The sequence below is a fragment of the Sipha flava genome, unplaced genomic scaffold (genome assembly GCF_003268045.1).
Source record: "Sipha flava isolate LNK unplaced genomic scaffold, YSA_version1 114_pilon_pilon, whole genome shotgun sequence".
Taxonomy (NCBI): Eukaryota; Metazoa; Arthropoda; class Insecta; order Hemiptera; family Aphididae; genus Sipha; species Sipha flava.
Genome location: NW_020271737.1, coordinates 925350 through 945836, shown reverse-complemented (window position 1 = coordinate 945836; position 20487 = coordinate 925350). Strand labels below are relative to the sequence as shown.

Sequence of the window (20487 nt, the reverse complement as noted above, 5' to 3'; positions counted from 1 at the left end):
TAACATAGCTACATAATAAGTAGTGTAAAAGGTATTGTTATTTTTGTTTTAAGTTAAATGTAGATCAGTAATAGAATCTGTGAGGAAATGATCCGAAAATCATATTTAGAGTAGGTATATTTAGTACATGTTTTATCGGATAAGAAAAAAAAGTTCGGTAACTAACTAATATTTAGGTTACAGTAATATTCATTAACAACAAGCACACGTAGTTAAGTCTTAACTATTCTTGCGTAAGGCTATAAGCGAAAGTACTCGTAATTTATTTAGCTAGTGACTTTTTGCCAAAATTAGCGACCAAACTAGTCACACTGCTTTATATCAAGTGTAGATGAGCAACTTTAACTTAAAACTAATTTACCGGAATCGAGTTACTCGCCCGGATTGGCATACATTTTCGTGCATATAAGATTATTACAAAGATCACGCGGGATTAATAATTGTCACGGTGACGTAGCAGACGAACACACACACGATCTATGCCGGCTGGTTTCTTGTCACGATTGTGATTATTATTACTATCATCGTTGTTGCTGTCGTGGCGTGAAGACACTTTGAAAGCAACAACCATATGACTCGCACTTGTATCCCATCGTCAGGAACGACCTTCTAATGGGTCCAGACGGTGCCCTCTCGCCAATACTGGGTCCGCACAGTGGCGCAACTAGAATCTTTGGGCCCCAATTATAAGATAACTCTGGTGCCCTATAACTATTTAAGTATCGGTAAATTATTTTTTTCAATAAAAACCATTGACTACTTATTTATCATTAAACAAGCTACTCAATTCTTCAAAGCTTACGTCCACAATGAGGCCCTCTTTGGGTCTTGGGGCTCCGATGTTAGAGTCATCTACTCTGGTTGTTGCGTCATTGGTCCCGCACGCTCTTGAACGTCATTCCTACGTCATACGCATCCTCGGCGCCGAACAGTGCGTTGCATTCGGTTTAAACCTTGAGAAGCCTAAGCTCGTTCACCTCAATGTGATCCATAGAAGGCAAAGCCATCCCCCCCCCCCCCCCTACGTCCAAAAAATGTTTTAGTTTTACTGTTAAACTACAATATAGTGTTTCATATTAAAACTAAACAGTTATAATGAACAACATTATTGTTTATCAATAAAAATCAAACCGGTGGATGGCAGACATAAAACAGTATTCCAATAATAAACACTAAAAACAAATTTGACCACATGCAAGGTAAATAGTTAACACGGCAAACAATCCAAATAGACAATAGTCCCACAGCATATATACATGTGTAACGTATGTACGTTTTACGTCCGTGGCATTACCAATGCAAACCGGAACAAACTCGTTTCTTGTAAGCTCGAAATAATTCTCTTTAAACAATAATTTTACCTCAAAATAAACCGGAGGTATTAATACAGAACTTGGGGGTGCTAAGAAACCTCTGACATCTCCATGTGTGCATAAATTGTGCGTTTTGACCGCCGTACGTCGTTCCGGGTTTTCGAGTTTCAGGCTGGGTGCTCGTTGAAACGCAAGTGACAGCGCAGTGTAGAGTAACGTAACATGGTTGTCCGTGATTTATTAGTTACGACCAGGGTTCGGATGTTCTAGAAAATGCATATTTTTCTTGGCTTGTCCTAGAACATCCAAAGTAATATACGAATATGTTTCACACTTCTCAGATGCCTTACACGAAATTTTATTTTGCTATTTTTTTTGCATATTTACGGATTTTATTGCTATTATTTAAACATAGAATTTTTAATGCTATTTCCGGGTAGGATATGTTTTTATATAACATAGAGAATAATCATATTTTGTTGAAAATAATGATTTATTTAGTTGTATTTTTCAAAATAATTGAACTATTGAAAATTAATAAACCTAAGCGAATGTTAAACTTCAACTACTGTTGATGCTGAGCGGTCTTTTTTTCACTTACAAAACTATATTATCAGATAACCACAGATCTTTTAGATTCGAAAATATAAGAAAACATTTTAGAATCCAGTAAAAAATATAATCCAATCTGTTATATACAATATATACTATATATGTAGGTTAGGTAATATTATACTATTTTATTGATATGAATACAATTTGTCGACAAGTATTAACTAAAATTATGTATCAATTAGTATAGCAATTAATATACAAGTATACATGTACATAAAACGTGTGGGTACGGTTTTAAATTAAATGTACATTGATGTTGATGAAATCGATCGATGATGTCTGAAAATAAAATAAAGTGTATGAATATTGTAAATAGTTAAACTCGTTGTTTTTGAAGTCCTTATAATTTGATGGAATACCAAACATATTCATGTTTTAATGATTCCTGTGAAAGAAAATTAAATTTAAAGTTCTTCGAAATAGTAATTGGCAAGCGTGGTTTTTTTTTATTCGAGTTGAATGTAATTATACGAATAATATATTACATTACATTACCTTATAATTATATTACTTCGTTCTACACATTTATATCAGTTGTTTTAGTATTGTGAGTATATATTGAATACACTTTTCACTTTTTGTTCGTATTTGTAAACCCTTTAAAAATTTAACAATGATATGCGTTGTACCTTTCTATATTCTTAAATTAAATTTTTATACAATTCAAGGATATACAGTTGTTAACGCTAATCGATAACACTCAATATCATTGCGTAAGGCGCTACAATTATAATTCTGATCTATAGTTGATTGTTATTACATAAAAATATACATTTTTATGATTTTAGATATTGTTTAATGTAATTAGATAAGTGCATGCGCAGTACAACTTTTTTTCCTGACGGCAACCACAAATTACTTTTCCCCTATTTTTTTAATGAATTCTTATAATTTAACTAATTCCCTAAGTCCGAAATTGATCAAGTTACAGCAATTAAATAACAACAAAACGGCAGAATATGTACAATTTCACTTTTTTGACTGTAACTCCGAAAATAATTATTTTAGAATTGTTTACGATTAACATTTTCATTACCATTTATTAAAGTGATATTATCATGTTATTATAATTATAACTTAATTTTCATTTTAATTCATGCAAGGATTATAACTTATGGCAGGAATAATGTAAATAAGCATGTTATTTATTTTCTTATATTTAATTGATCTATTGGATTTATTTTTTTTTTAATTTTTAAAAGAATAATTACAATCTATATAAATTTGTACATTAAGTAATTGTTATAATACATGTTTTACAATAACAAGAATTAACAGAATGGGAGGGCACTCAGTAGTACCACCCGACAGATTATTTTAATAGATCTCTAGGCCAGGTCCAATTTAATCTTCTTAGAGGATTGACAAGATTTTCGAGGGAGGAAAGACGATTGATTAGTGGGTTTGTATGTTGAGCTAGTTTAGAATGGAATGAACCGAAGTGTGGTTTAGTTAGTTGGGACAGAGTTGGAATTTTAAGGTCGTTGTGTAGGTTAGTGTTTTTAATATACTAGGGAGCAGAGACGATTTGGCGGAGACATATTGATTGAAAAACATGGATAGTTCTTAAGTTGGAAGGTTTGGTGGAGCCCCATAGTTGGATACCATTAGACCATATTGGTCTGATGATGGCTTTATAGATTAAAAATTTGTTGCTGATGGTTAGTTTTTATCTTAAAAGAGGGTGAAGTAGATCTAGTCTGGAGTTTACTGTCTTTCTTTTATTTTTAAGATGTTGAAACCATGTAAGTTGTCTATCAAGCGTCAGGCCCATATACTTTATTGCCGAGGTTGTTGGGATAATATTATTATTTAGTGAAACTGGGGGACAGTCTAGTGGTTTTAGTGATAATGTTATAAAATATGATTTCGATTCATTTAATTTTATCTTTTAGCGTTGGAGCTAGAATTGTTTCATGTGAAGATGATTTTGTAATATATCGGTGACGGCTTGGGGATTTTTTTTAAAGGTCATAATTATTGTGTCATCAGCATAGGTGCTCAGAGATGTGTAATTCGGCGGTGATTAACTGTTTAAGAAAAGTAAAATAAGCAGCAAGACGTAATAACGATGTTACGCAGTCAGCGTGCATGGCGAAAATGCTATTAGATTTTAATAACAAATTTAGTCATTATTTAAGTTTATTTAGTTATTAATTAATAATTTATCGTATAAATTGTTCAAATTGTTGTCAACCGTGAAGAAAACTTATTCCAGCATGCCGCATAAAAGCTATATTTCTTCCAGCTATAATTTGTGTCAGTTGATGATTTATTGCTGATATTTTATACTTATTTAAAATTTTGAAGATGGGAAACAAAAAAATAATTTGTGATTAAAATAGGGGATTGTCATTAAAGGAAAAAAAGTCTTACGGCGCAAGTGCTTGCTAATTAAGTAAAAAAAAATCAATGGTTATACAAATTTGTATTTTTATGTAATAACAATCAACTAAAAGACTGAAATAAAATTTATTTAATTTTATTTAATTTACAAAAATTCATTGATGTCTCTATTAACTGTCCTGAATTGCCAAGTCAAATTAACATTAAAATCCCCAGTTTCCAATCACGTTCACATTATTTTTTTTACATACCACTTTGCACCAGCAATTATATCCGTAATAAACCTATGTTCAGGATGATGCGCATTGCTAATGAATATTCAGCCATCTCTTTTTAATAATATTAAGTAATTATTTTTTACTGTTGTAATATATTACCTACTACCACTGTACTTTTGGGCTACGGTCGGTTTTGTATATAAAATAAAATTGCAGGGCTCTTCGTAAAGATATTGTTCTCATTTGTCATATATTCACACTGTATATTATATAAAAAACTATATCGGATGTAAATAGTAGATTCAATCATTTTTAAAAACCGTTTGAATCGAATTTTTATTTTTTATGTTTTATATAGATGAACATATAACTATGATTTTTCAATTTCTATCTTATAATGCATCTGTCGATTAGTGGTTTTCATGAACACATGGTATTAAAATGAGTGGACGTACAAAATAAAATATATAATTTTTACTATTTTATCAATATGTGTATGAAAAAAATTCTAATTTTAAAACAATTAAACCGTTAATATTTACGTATTTTATTTTTACGTAAATATATTTTCAAAAAGTACACGGGTTGCTTACGTTTATACCTTTGCACGTGATATGTATAGCTCACGCATGCAAATAATATTAGCACGTACAAAAATAATAAATCAATTGCTACGCATGTATCACGCGAAATGTCTGGAAAATCATGTGTACGCATTGCAGTTCTTGAGTGACAAAATTACATGTATTCAAATAACACATTTACGAACACGAACATGACATTGTAATATATATTAAATCATTTCAAAGAAAAATAATTATTTCTACAAAAATTATCATGAATTCCACGGTTAAGCAAACATGCAAATAAAATAATTGAAATACAGTGTATAAACGTTAGTGAGTGATTACAGCGTAAGCGATGATTGTGTTTTGTTATGAAGCTTTTAAAACGGTTTTTCGATTCATGTAATCAGATCATGGTATTCCGTTGCTGTCGTGGAAATGTTTGTTTCGTATACGTATCATGAGATTCTCAGAGCTATTTTAAAAAATCTATTCAGTTTGCGGTTTTTATTTTTTAATTTACGATGCAGTGATCTACACCGAGCACATGTATATTATCGTAATAACGTTATTACCGTTGAAGTAAATAGATCAGAAGTGATCATTTCACTTGCCGTGTTGATCTATAGTAGATAAAGATATATGTAATTTTTTTTTTGTGTATGTGCTTAACTATTAAATTATAATTATAATTATATATGATTAATAATTAACATAAATAATTATATATATATTAATATATAATAAAATATTCTGAAAAAAAAAATAGTAACTTTTATGTATTGTGTGAATAAGAAATCGAAAAGGGAGCGCAAGACTCTGGTTGTAACTTATATCGCGGCGTGGACGTGTTATCCGGCTGTTGATCGTGAGTGCACACCGTTCGTCGAAGATTTGACCGTCCATCGAGGACGAAAAACGATTACTTGAATCCCATGTTTTATTCGGCCCTAAGGCACAAATTCGTCATTAGAAGTTTGTGAGACATGCCTTTCTCAGAGTTAAACATGACGTGCAACGGTAAAAATATATTATTTATTTTGTTTACGAGTAGATCTAGTAAATGTTATTGTTAAACTAGATATGTTTGGGTGCTTAATATGAACAGAGTTGTGTAGAAATACGTAAATTTTTTAACGGGAGGGGAAAAAAAGAAATAAATAATTAATCGTTGAACATTTTAACAGTGTGGTTACTAGTTTTTTTGGTGTATAAAATTCGTTGATTTTCCCATATAATTAATAATGATTATGATATAACAGTTAAACGAAGTGAAGAGCTTATGTTGAAAGAGGGAAGAGTAGAGTGCGCATATTTGACAACAAACCCATAAAGTCAAGCCCAACTTAAAAGGTGAGGCAGGGGAGTCCACGTCCCATGGTTTTCTCGGTTTGAAAATATAATGAATAATAATTTGTACTTTTTATAAAAAAATACAAAGAATATTAAGAACATAACGAGAATATTTTTATTTTTTAATTGTATAAACTGACGGCATTTGGGGCTTATCATCTATCTACCATATTTATCACCATAGGTAAGGTAAGTGGAGGCACATGGCCAGATTAGGGTAATTTATTTAAATTCGTTTTATAATATATTTTTATAATTATAAGCTGGAAGCCCACAACCATGTATTGATCCCTGGACTTTTGAAGGTCTTAATCCCCTTCATTTAATATTAGTTATGGTCATTGTTTTTATATAACCTTTAATTTCCCATTGTATATTTCAAAAAAATGATTGTCTATATTTTTATTAATTTTTATTTTCAACAATTGTTTTAATACGATTGAAAACGAGCTACTGACAAACAATCAAAAAACGAAGAAAATCTACTTAAAAAAAAATAAAATACGGATCATAGTGTTGATATTTTAAGTTGATTGTGTAAATTGTGATTGTGAATAATCCAGTTTTTTTTCAGACAGAGTGTTCTTAACAGTCAATAAATAAGTATACTTAAATTTTTTTAAATCATTTGCAATGAATATAAATTAGTGATTCTGACAAAATCTTTGTATAGAGTATTTGTAAAGTCTATTTTGGAATATGAAACCATTGTTAGGTATTATTTTACTTATTGAGGGATGAATAAATAAAAAGCGTCCTACATGCATTTTTTAATTTAGAAGCGTTTAATTTAATAATATATCATCAACCTCACAAATATTTTCCAGTTATGAACAAGGGTGAAATTAACACCTTGGTTAGTAGACAGGTTGAAGCAAATCTAAATATTTTCAGACATCTTATTAATAATATATAGACTCTCTAGATATGTTATCACCATTAACTTTTAAATTTATATTGTTCCATCATATGCATTTAAGTTCGATACCTATATACATCGCTAATTATGATTGAAATAAGTTATTAAACCAATTTATGAGTATAGCTAATATGGACTCATTAACTTTTTCAATATAAAAATAATTTCTGTGTAATTGATACTTATATATTCGTTTACCTATATTATGTAATTTGTAAAAATAAATATGTAATACAAGATTACAGTCAGTGCTCTCATCTTATTTTTTTTTTTTTTGTAATTTTGTGAATAATTTAAATCCATAAGCATAACGTACATTTTTTTTTTACATGGATGGTCAAATTACCGATAGGTACCAATGAATATTCTGAAGTTTAAAATGTCTTATTTTATCTGACCTGGTTCTAATTGGTCGCAACCATTGTAAAAACTATGACATTAATTAGTTTTTTCATACACGAAAAGAGTAATAAATTGTCTTACCAAATTAATATTTTTATTGCCAGTTGAATTCGATTTGATTGAATCCGACATTTTCATTAACAAAACGTGCATAGGTTTGTCTCAAATTATACGTAACTCTTTTAATATTATTTTATCGATGACTTTTCAAATGATTTTAAAATTATACAAATGCTGTGTTGCTTTGCAAAATTTCGATATAAATTTCTGATGAAACGCATTGGATTTCTTGTCAATTTTTGTACCACAATATTTTTAATAATATTGTGTTTATAACCATTCCACACTTCAAATACTATTATATGTATTGGTTTTGGAACATGGTTCTCAACAAGGTTTGATTGTACAAGGCTGAAATTCAAATTATTATTCTACTATACTACAGGTAGTGGGTTTTTTCGACAACTAATCAAAGCAATACGTATTATCATTGATATGAATTAAAAATACTGTTCAATTGCAACAATCGGTTAGTTAAAATTGTTATGGGTGAACATTCTCGATGTATGTACAATTTATTCTTGCATTTTCTTTAATAACACAATCAATTGTTTTCATGTTATAAAAATATATCGATAACACTTGTCCATTTGAAAGAAGCTTTGAACCGTAAATTTGTATCTCAAACAATAATTGACTTAATTTTTATATAAAAGTTAAAAAATTTTAATTTTAATTAAATTGAGTTGGATATATTTAATCAAATATTTTTGAAAACTCTATAGATTTATTTATTACTTCGAATAATTGTTTCATACCTTTTCTAAAAATTCCATTTATGAAATTATTGCAACTGTTAATTTGAACATATACGTTGTTTTAAAAATTTGAGATTAAAATTTTTAAAAATGTAACTTGATAGAAATTAGATCGATTTATATTTATTTATAATGTGTAGGAATTACTACGCGAGACATCAATTATATTTTTAATATCAAATGGTTTGTCCCAGGGGCGTATTTAGACTCTTTTCTGAGGGGGGGGGGAAGAGATTAAAATTATTTCATTAATTCAGGCTCAACACTTACAAGTACAATTTTTGGTAATATTTAAATCAGGTGAATACTTAATATTTCTAGTTTTTTTTTTTTTTTTTAACCTAATGCCGGATCCACTTAGAATCGAATTTTGTGTAGTTCTTCATTAACACCTGTCTGTGTTTTGAAGTTACGCTTGCGTTTAATTTGATTTTATACTAAATATAGATCCAACTAAAAGCTCAATTTATTACATTCAAAATTAACCGTGATGTTACCATTGATCTTTGGAACTGATACTGATAAAACATAATAATATATATATTTATCATATGCGTCGTTCGCCTTCAATTGTTATATTTTGTTATGTTTTTCTGTAATTTTTCTTATCACTCATTTGCAGTGGCGTAGGAAGACTCACTATTGTCCCTGGCAAACTATACAACAAAAAACGCTTTTTAACCAATTAAAATTTGATGTCACGAAATTTTTTTTAACCTTTAATTTTACTAATTTTTTAAGTATAAAATTTATATTTATAAGTTATTATTACAGTGTTAATTTTAAACTTTGAAAATTTGCTTTTCTCGTTTTATGACTAGCATACTCATCAATAATTTCTTCATATGAAATATTTTATTTAAATGCCCTTGTGCTATTTTCATAACTTCATCATTAAATTCACACGAAGTGTGTACAAATAGAAAACATCTACATATTTCAAAAAGTATAATGAAAAAATATCGATTTGATTGTAGGATAAAAATACGATTTTTGTACAATTTTGCGCCCTTTTGCAATTTGCGCCCCTGATATATGTACAGTTCGCCTTTGCTTTGCCACTGCTCATTCGAATTATATGACAAAAATTATTTATAGAAAATCGAAATTGTGAACTAATTCGATTTCGTTATAAAACTATACACATTAAAAAAAAAAAAAATTGAAATGTGCTTCTATTAATTTCTAATAATCTATTCCTTAAATCGAATTCGGGGGGAGGGGACGATCGCCCCTTTCGCCCCATCTACCAAAATATACCCATGGTTTATCCCGAATATCGATGTAGATTAATGATCGATAGCACTGCTGATAGACAGGGATTCTCAGACTATATTGCAATAATATAGGTAGAAATAGATTTGGCGGAAATGAAAGTCGAACCTTTTTTATTTTGGCGGAAACGATACTTAGCGGAAATAATGACTGTCCTAATTGATTAGGTACTTCTATTATAACTGCTGATGCGGTAACGGCTCCGTATTCACAGGACACTCTGTAGAAACATTCTAATGTGCAAAATAAAAAAATACATGTATGCCTGATGAAAGACATTTTAGGGCCGACTGTTAATACTTTACCGTGTTGATAAATGTGCTTAAATGTAAAAGCAATCGATGAACCGCATCGCCTTAAATCGTATTAGGACCGAGAAAGGCGAATGCTATTACCTAAGTATCTAATATATACGTAAACGGTGCACGAGAAATACACCGGACCACGGGTGCGGTAGAGAGCAAACTATAAAGGACGTTTTAGAAGCTGTTGGCGCATTACTCGTTTCGAAGATGAGCTAACTACACACAACAAGAGTAAACAGCGTTAACTAACCTAATCTCCAAATACGTTCGGGTCAAATAGTAGAGTGATAACCAGGGTTTGTATTTTATAGCATTAAAAAGTATTGAAATATGCACTACAATATAACCAAAAAATCTTAAAATATCCTCTAAAAACATTAAAAACACAAAAAATAAAAATAACTGTAATTCAAAATTTTTATTTTATTTATTATATTTTACTGGCAGTTTATTTTATCTTTTGAATAAATAACTATAACATAATCTGATGGAATAATACATTTATAAAAAAAACGAAATTTACCTTTTGTTAACATTTATAATAAAAGAAATGTCACAAAAACAAAAAAGTGAAAATTTTTCTTATTATACATAAATGAATACTATTTTTCATTCAATATAAAAAATATTTATGAAAAATTCAATATGAAGCATTAAATTATTATGCACATTAGCAAAATATATCACAAATTAAAATAATTTTATGATTTGAGTAAATTAAATTTATTAATTTGTGAGTAAGGTATTTATATTTTGATAACTATTTTTTAATATAAGCTTATATTAATCTGTATTTATAATCATATTTTTATTTTTCTTACTGGATAGTATGAGTAGGTACACATTGTTTAATAATTAAATATCAACAACTAACTAACGGACGGATGGACCCATCAGGGATGCAAGTTCTTCTATGATTATGTTTAGAAACATAAACACTGACCATGTCATTTTTCAACACAAGGTAATTCGGTACTCATTTCAAGAGCGTGAATATAATATTGTACTCATGCATTTGTGAACAAATTATTTCAGCACTTCTGATATTAAATGTCAGCATATTATTGAGTCGTTATCAGGAGCATGAAGTAATATTGCACGTTATGTATTTTTTTATTGTCATTGAAGGCTTGACCAATACAATACGACATATTAATATGAAAATACATTTCTATCAACAATGGTTTTTTTTATAAATAAATTAGAATTATATAAAATGTGTTGGTCTTAATGATAACATCGATTTTCAATTTCGTGTAACCATATTTTTATTTTCGAGTACAATGATCAGAATATTGTGTTCTAAACCCACACGTGCTTATCTGGAGTAGAGGACGTATTAGTTTACTTTTACGTTCTATGATGTATTAAAATTTGACCATTAAAAATAATCGTAGTAAAAACCAGCATTTTTAATTACATTAAAATTACATTAAAACGCATAATTGCTGATCACGTAACTAAAATTCAAAGTCACACCGTTTTCAAATTTCCGATTAAATGTAGAGTTCTCATAGCAAAGTAGATATATTTTAGAATCTCAAATTTAACTGACTCATATTCTTCGTTACCTATCAGTCATATTGTCGGAAGCTTCTATGTAGTTTTTATCCAAATAATGCATTAAGCGAGTATAAATAATGGTTTAAAAGTGTAAAATTAAAGTATTTTTATAGAAGTTGAACTAAAAAGTGTTTTTATTTATTTCTGTATGATTTAACGCGATATAACGTGTTCTGCATTATCATTAAACATAGTTGCCATATGCTAATATAATATATACATTAAATATAATAACTATGTTAGGTAAGATTTATTTTAGGATTAATCACAAATGCTGTGATTGACCAGAACGAATAAGTTTTTTACAAATACGAGGTGGTTCACTACATTTGCTATCGATTTAAATCTGAGATTACTACATCTTATACTTGTACATGTACTTGTACTTGGAGCCTAGAAAATTGTCTAGATGGAAATAATATTCATTTTTTTTTCATATAATTTTATAATAGGCCATATGGAAGGCATTTCATGAAAATTGTACGTTCATCTCTTGACCATCTTGAAAATAAAAATTTTCAAATTTTGTACAATTTAAAAGTAGCTATTTAATAAATTAAGTCAAGAAACAAATAAAAATCTAATAAATGGTACTGAATTTGTAACTGGTGTTAGTTTTAAAAAGAAGAAATTAATATATGTGGTCAAGTATTTTGGCCGCTAATTTAGTATAAAGAAGTTAATCTTTTTAACAATATAATCTGAATACCGGCATTTATTCGTCACTGCGATTGAAAAACATTCTGAACCACTCTGTATAGCAAATCTAAAAGATAAAAACTGTATTTATCATTGTTCCACTGCCTGATTGTGAAAATACTAAAAGATTGAAATTAAATTATAAAATACGTACAGTTACTTAAAGCTCCCCGGTCACGTTTTCTGCATTGAACTGAACTTATATACACGACTTGAGGTACCTATAAATTATGCAGTAGTACGCCACCATCGTAGTTGTATCAATATCTTCGCCAATGATTAGTTTCTTACTCAACAATTTTGTGACGGTCCTTTGCTTTAATTATTTTATATTATTACATGACATTATATTATGAGTACGTCCCCTCGTTGTGCATCGAGCATATTGATGTCTTTTACGAAAGCGGGCGCAATCCGTAGACGTTTTCAAATGTATATACGACAAAGCGGACATTTCTGATGTCTTTCTCTTTCTCATGCTCAGTTTTTCTCTCCCTCCGGACCATCATCGCGATCCGATCTGTAAAGCATTAAGTGCTGGTCTCCGTAATTATACATATTATATTCACCCTTTTGCAGCTGCAATGACGCGAGAGTCATCTTGGCTCGCGATCATCCCTCGTGACCAGCCGGCGATGATAACGAGGCTTCATTAGGTACCTACGTCTGACTAATTTGATCTCGCAAATACGCGCTACAGCCGCGATAATACACCCGCTCCCCGTGCTCCGTTAACTCATGCATTGATAGACTCGAGAGATCGTTGGTAATTATCAGCTCTCCTTCACTTGAATAATACTAAAATAAAAAATATTTAGTAGAAGATTTATTGAGAGTTATTATTTGCATCCATATACCTCAGTTGATATTGAATTCACCGGATATACCAAAAACTTTTTTAGTCCAATCGATAACGTTCAATATGAAAAATATTACAATAATAATGGTACAGGGAAAAATAAATTTCAATCGATAGGAACTCGTATTAAATTTATATTTTTCAGTCTGTCGTATAACGATAACAGATTTTCGTGGAAATGTCTAATTTTAGTCATCACTGCAGTGCAATTCTCTTTTTAGCAGGAGGATAGAGGAGCAATAATGGCCTATCTACAGTCATCATCGTTGTGTCATCAAAAACAATATGTATATGGTTATTTATTCATGACAATATGGAACTCATAATAAAGGTTAAACAATAATCGTTATATTACCTTCCTATGATTTTATATCAAGATCCCGGAATACATCGAATCGAAGGAATCACTGTATTCATATAATGAAGTCTTCTTAATTGTCATTTTAATACGTTGAACAGTTTATTACAGTGCGTTAAACAATTTAATCGACACATCTACACCGTGCAGTCACAAATATTGGAGTTAAACTATAGCGATCCCCATTTGTATAGAGTGTTCACATCTCCCGTACTTTTGGTGCGAAATTATATTCATAATAGTTATTCAATTCTTTCAGAGTAAGTTAAATACTGCAGGTACGGATTGATCACAAAGTTGAGCTCAATTCAGATTATTCCATTTCCCTGCTACGCATAAGCGAGAAAAACTAATAATTACAATATATGGTCTTGATGAAAGAATAATTTTTTTTTTGCTCTTATATAATTAAAATTCAACAAATCAGATACTTAGCTATATCCTTTCTATTTCTTCTTCACGTTTCATATACCAGTTTATTTACTGTTTATTTATTTATTTTTTTTTAAGGTAAAACGTGTTATACTTTATTTAGATTCGATGCAGTGATGCATTCTGCTCTAAAATAATATAACGTTTATAGTAAGAGATATTGTCTTTGATTATGCTGCGCGCTAGTCTACACCTGTGATTATTAAAATGCCCATTCGTGTAAAAGATCGCAGATTCATCATGTTATTATTTTATTACAGTAGAAATTCGATTATACGACACCTTCTTTCATTCATAAACTTTTGATAATAATTCTATACATTTTTTTAAGTGTAAAATTTGATATTAAGATAAAAATTGTTTCAGTCCTTTCAGTGGTGCACAGAAGTATTTTGAGAGCACATGCAACTAAAAAAATTTACCTACCTACCCACCAATTTTTTTTTAAAAAAAAAAAAACATTCGTTTAAATTGTTGTCTGTAACTATAATTAACTCGTAAAAAACTATAAATTTAAGAAATTAAGATTTATTATAATTAATTAAAATTAAGATGTCTACAACCAGTACCATATAGGTATAATGTTTGTGTTATAATAATAATGTTATTTGTTTACCATACTCCATAATTTTTGATATCGAAGTTGTTCAATTATACATCCCCCAACCCACCCATATACCCACCACCGACGAGAGCACATGCAATTGCACTCCTTGGTAACCTGTATGGGCGCCATTGAGTCCTTTAAATAAATGGATTTCATTTTTAAAAAGAAAAATATATAGGCCTATTTATCAAAGTTATACGCCATATGGATGGTTATTGTAATAATACTATTCTTTATATATTAAACTAATGGTTGTGTATAGAAAAATATCGATCTCGTACAATTTTAATCTTTGTTTTTTTTTGAGTTTTACTCGTCAATAAAACATGCAAGATAGTTCAACTTTCATTTTTACTCACACTGACTCTTTTAACACTTATCAAAATGTTTTCAAAACGGTTTGAATAAAATATTACTTTAAGTTTAAGACTGTGGTAAACCTGAGTTATTTTACGTTCAAAGTCGTTCGACTTTAATAATTAAAAAATTAAGTGGTAATTTACACGTTTTAATACTTTAATGTTTATGACTTTAAAAACGAGATGTATTCTTAGCAGATACTCATAAAACAATAACCTTTTTTTCTCCTTATTTTTTCGTATTCTAAATGTACTTACCGACGCGTGTTATTTAACTTATTTAAAATGGACTCGTAAATCGATTAAATTTTTTGAACTAAATACGTCAAAAATAAAAAAATAAAATATATATATATTTATTTAAAATGATATGCGTAAGCCCGAAACAAAAGAAATGAACGTCGAAAAGCAATTTTTTCCCGCCCGAATTCCACTTCATCACGTGTATGTGTTTTCGGAGGAAAAAATTAGAAAAAAAAAATAGCTAAAAGAATAAAATATCACTTTTGGGAGTATTCTAACTTGCTCGCATGTTTTATGATAATAAATAACCAACATGAAAGTATCACGCCGGACGTACTCACGTAAAAGTTCTTACTTAAATACATATTTATTGGAGCAGCAACGGTTATCAGTGACATGGTTGGATTTAAAGTGAAGAGATCACGGTCATTGAATGTTTTTGATTTCTGACATTTGGTAATAATAATGTCATTAAAAATACGAAACAAAAATAACTACTCGATGAACTCATGATCGACTGGAACACTCAACTGCAAAAACTCGTACTACTCCGAATAAACAAAACGTATCATATAAGAACTGTAACTAAAGAATAACAATATTTTAAAATACCTTAAGCTGATACAATCATTATCGCTATTATTTGTTAACATATCTGTACCGGCTAATGTCATACTATTAATGAGAATAATTTTTATTTAAATTTATTTTTATTTTTTATTTAGAACTTTTATCTTAAACAATTAAAGAGTATGACTGTAATATATTTTCATTAAAAAAAAAAAAAAAAAAAAAAGTCATCTGCATATAAATATAATGCATATTTTATTACATTAATCACGCAAGTAGTCATCGAGACTTAAATAAGATTAAAAATAGCTTTATAGCTAAAAAAAAGTTACTGTGAATTCTGCTTGATTTATGTCACTATAATACAGTACGTATAATAACATCGTTCAGGACTCGTGAACTGATGACAAAAAATCTATTTTTCCAAAATTCCAAAATTGTATAAGAATAAAACTATCAATGAAAAAAAAATCCTGAACATTAAATAGCATGTTTTAATTATTTTTGTAAGTACACAAGACACGGTATTTGTAAATGAAACAAGAAATACAAATTAAGATATTAAAGAAAATTCTCTGTTTATGGAATCTTTTTATTTTAGTTACAATGGAAATGTACACTTTTTGACCTGTGAGTACTTAAGAAATAACATTTATCCTAGCGGTTATGTTTTCTTTTTGCGTGAAGTTTTTATGTTTAAAGTTAATGTTTCTGTTTAAGGTTAAATAAACACCATAAAATCAAATTTGATAAAACAGCATACTATTATTATAATTATTTTAATATTTACCGTCAATCTGTAATTGTTTTAGTTAGATGAGGTTAACATTTTTATCGCGTAACTTCTTTTTCCATTATTTCCAATGGTAAAGATAAAAACTTCTTACATTTTCACAAAAAACACGAGAATGATTATCCTCTAAAGTATACTTGTAGATTTTATCAATTTTATCGTTTTCATTGTTTTGTGTTTAAAGTATTTATAACAATTTTGTGTACGCAATAATTAACTACCGAATGATCGCGCCTAGTTATCGCAAATGGTAACGAAAAATAAGAAAAAAATAACGATATTAAAACCAAAAACGATTGAAGACGACTTACGTTTTATGTGATTTTTACAAAGCAATAATTATAAATGCGATAAAAAAACAATAATAGACCTTAATAATTTTTTGCTTTAATGATGCCACTGAAATTTGTTAATTAGATGGGTTTGTAATAATAAATTATAAACAAGTTTTACGTTTGTATGCATGTACTGGATTTCCAGAATTCTATTGGCTAACTAAAAGTTAAAACTTTGATAAAGTGACATACCCCAATGAAATTCTATATTATAATAATAATAGAACGAAAATACTATACGGGCTTTCACTATAGGCAGTGACTCCGCAGTCAATGAGGCTTTTGTATACGAATTCTGTCTACGAAAATCAATCAACAAATATTTGATTTTGTTGTTCTTATTTTTTTTATTTTTTTCTAAAAAAATTATTAAACTCAAAAAATCAGATCGGAAATCCTTAGGCAGTAGATGGGAACATTACAAAAAAAAATAAAATAATAAATAACAATAAACATAAAGCATAAAAGGATCGAGTGGAAAAAATGTCTGTCGTAGTGATAAAATATAATATGATCCTGAAATCAAAGAAATTACTATCGCACGTAGCGTGCACTAAAGAGCTTTCATTCAATATTTTTGCTTTAATCTAAAAGCTTATCTACGGACTATGGATGATAGTAATATTGTATTGCGATCGCACGCTGCTAGTAATATTAACAGTATTAGGCCGGAGACGTATACGGTAGACGTTTTATCTGCGTCGATAAACAATAGACGTCCCGAACACTATGTCGACCAGTCGGGTAGAAAATATCTACGAAGCTATTGTTAAAGGATGGGAGCTTTTGAATAAAACTATGACTCCGCAGCTAGGGATAGCATGGCCCAATACTTAATTGAAGGCACAATATGTGGAAAATGAATGCCGGGTTAGAGTGTTCGCAGAAAGAATCAAGAGTAGCAACACTTATACGTATATATTGTTATCCTCTTAGTTTCATTTTATCGTACATGCTGTGGTTCAATTTATTTTCCATCGGTGTACACAAAACTGTTGCATAGCGGTCGATTGACTTTTAAAATTCGACATAATTTCATAATAATAATGGTTATATAAAAGCATAGAATACGAGGATCGTATAGTAATACTGTTAATACAAAGATAAATTACTTAAAAAATAATTGTTGTCTCTTTCAACTGTTTCAAGACCGATCGTGCAGTTGAGTATATCGCATTCCTTTGTACACATAGGTCGTTCTTTTATTACATCAAAATAATATTTGGACAGAAAATTAAACAATGAGACTCGTACAATACACTATGAACAATGTATAATATTCATACTCGTGATCGCTAAATTTTACTGAAAAACAGTTGTTTATATGCTAAGCCGTTGTAGATTAAGATTTCTCGCTTATTTAAGTCACCGCCTTAGTAAAATTCAAGTATGCCACATATACAAGAAGATATAATAAGATTATAAATTAATGGTAAGATTAGTATATACTAAAATAATTCGTACATTTTGATTGGTCGGTTTTGATAATTAAAAAAAAAAAAATCAGATCGATACTTGCATACCACACATTTAGTTGACCAAGCAATTGATTTTTACTATTGATGGATATGATAGCAAGTCAAACGCAATGATTACGAGTGAAGAATTTTGACTTTTAAATGAATATTTTTTTTAAAAAAAATCCATCATTAAAATATTAATGATTTATTTAACATGTACAGTAATTTAGTGTACATACAATGATCCATGCTAGTATAAAATGTCCACATGCAGTCTAAATAATATTTTTTTTTATAGTCTGTTGCTTTGGATTACTAAAAAAAAAAAAAAAAGTTCCATAATTGTATAATATATTTGTATAATTGTCTCCGTGAATATGAAAAATATCTCAATTAGTAAATCCTCATAGGATACCCAGTGTTCGTGTACTTTAATATTATATTATGCTTTGTAGAAAGTTAGAAAATGTTTGTGTCACCTAATAACAAAAACGTGTTCCATAATTTATATTACAATTCCAAAATAAGATTGATTTTAGATAACGGAAAAAGGTTAAGATATGATTTCAAACGAGCTTATGTTTAATAAACATTAAACGTAATAATAATAATATTAAGTACATCGAGTTAAAACAGAGTGGTTTGAATTCATCAGAAAACTAGATAAGATAATATTATCAAAAAATTACAATGTTATTTACATTGTTTTTCGGTAAATTAAAAAAATAATGAGGTCAACGGAAACAAAATTTCAAACGTCAACATTTTCAGAAGATTTAAATCTAGGATAGCTGTCTTAAAACTTTTAGAAAATAACGAACTAGTAGTAATATATGTTTTTTTTTTTTTAAATTTCTAACTAACACTTAAAAATGCAATTAAAATATGAGTACAATAATCCTCGTGTGTCGTATTAAAAAAGGAAAATTCGACCATTTTCATTGCACCATCATAGGAGGTTAGTAGGAAACTCTGAGATCACGTTCGATTTAATTATCATCACGTCACCCACCTGCGCATGGATAATTTTACGTTTAATAATAAGATTTCTATTTGCGTAGGAATGAATAATCACGTGCACATTTCTGGCGTGAGAACATATAATTTATTTTGCTTACAAAAAGTGGCATGCTTACGTCCGCCCGAGTAAACGGCGTCTGAGGTTACCTATTTTGTTTTTAGCAGCGGGACCACCGTGGCCGGAACGCGGAGCTGGATGCTACTGTCCGCACAGTGTTAACCGCTCGCCACGGCGGCGGCGGCGGCGAGTAAGACACACGCGACACACCGGCCGGCCGCTCGTCGCCATTATGCCGGCCGTGGCACGCGTGGCCGTGGTGCTGTGGCTGCTGTGTGCGGCCGCGGCGCAGTGCACCGGCATCGGTATCCGGCATGGCCGGTCAAGAAACGCCAGGAATCTGCGGCCCAACGGTCAGTCGCCGGCCAAGCTGACGTCCGCGGGTGACGGTGGTGGTGGTGGCGGCGTCGGTGGTGGTGGGTTGGACAACGACATTGTCAACCGGTTGCTGCGGATCGTCGAGTCGCAACAGCAGCTGGGCAACAACTGCACGGCCGGCACGCACCTGAACCTCGGCGAGGGTGTCGTCGACAGATACGCGCAGGTCGGTGATGCACATATGATCGTTTCACGTTGCGTTTATTTCTTCTGCGATTTCCCATCCCCTCCGTCTCATAATATTCCCTCTCCGTCCAACCAAGTGATCGGGTTTGATTCGTGAGTGTGTATGAGAGATAGAGATAGAGTAGGGTAATATAATTATCTCCAAAAATTCGGAGAGAAAGGGGTTGGGAAAACAGTCGTACTAGTTCATCGATATTGCGTTGCATGCGAAGACCTTAGCAGTCATATCAAACTTCAAAATGCAACCGGTATCGTTTCGCTTGGCCGACAAAAATTGAAGAAAAATTAATGTCGTTTTCGAACAACACCCGATACGCTCGGAACCATGTAACGCTATCCATATTTTTAAGTTTTTACATTTTAAACAAATGTAAAAGTATTGATATGGATACCGTCGAATACAGCTTACATACGAATTATAGGTGATCACCTTGTAA

The 20487-nt window shown here is 30.2% G+C and overlaps 1 protein-coding gene across 4 annotated transcripts in view; it reads left to right on the top strand.

Moving 5' to 3' along the window:
- LOC112690376 (probable G-protein coupled receptor CG31760) overlaps positions 1-20487 on the top strand; it is a 247310-nt gene that overhangs the window by 15145 nt on the left and 211678 nt on the right. The window contains exon 2 of one of the 4 annotated variants that reach the window (XM_025564396.1): positions 19594-20030. In XM_025564396.1, the coding sequence (XP_025420181.1) occupies positions 19719-20030 (312 nt within the window). In that variant the 5' untranslated portion in view covers positions 19594-19718. Of the gene's footprint in view, positions 1-19590; positions 20031-20487 lie in introns of those variants that run through there. The other 3 variants (XM_025564386.1, XM_025564409.1, XM_025564402.1) reach the window with 3 other exon arrangements.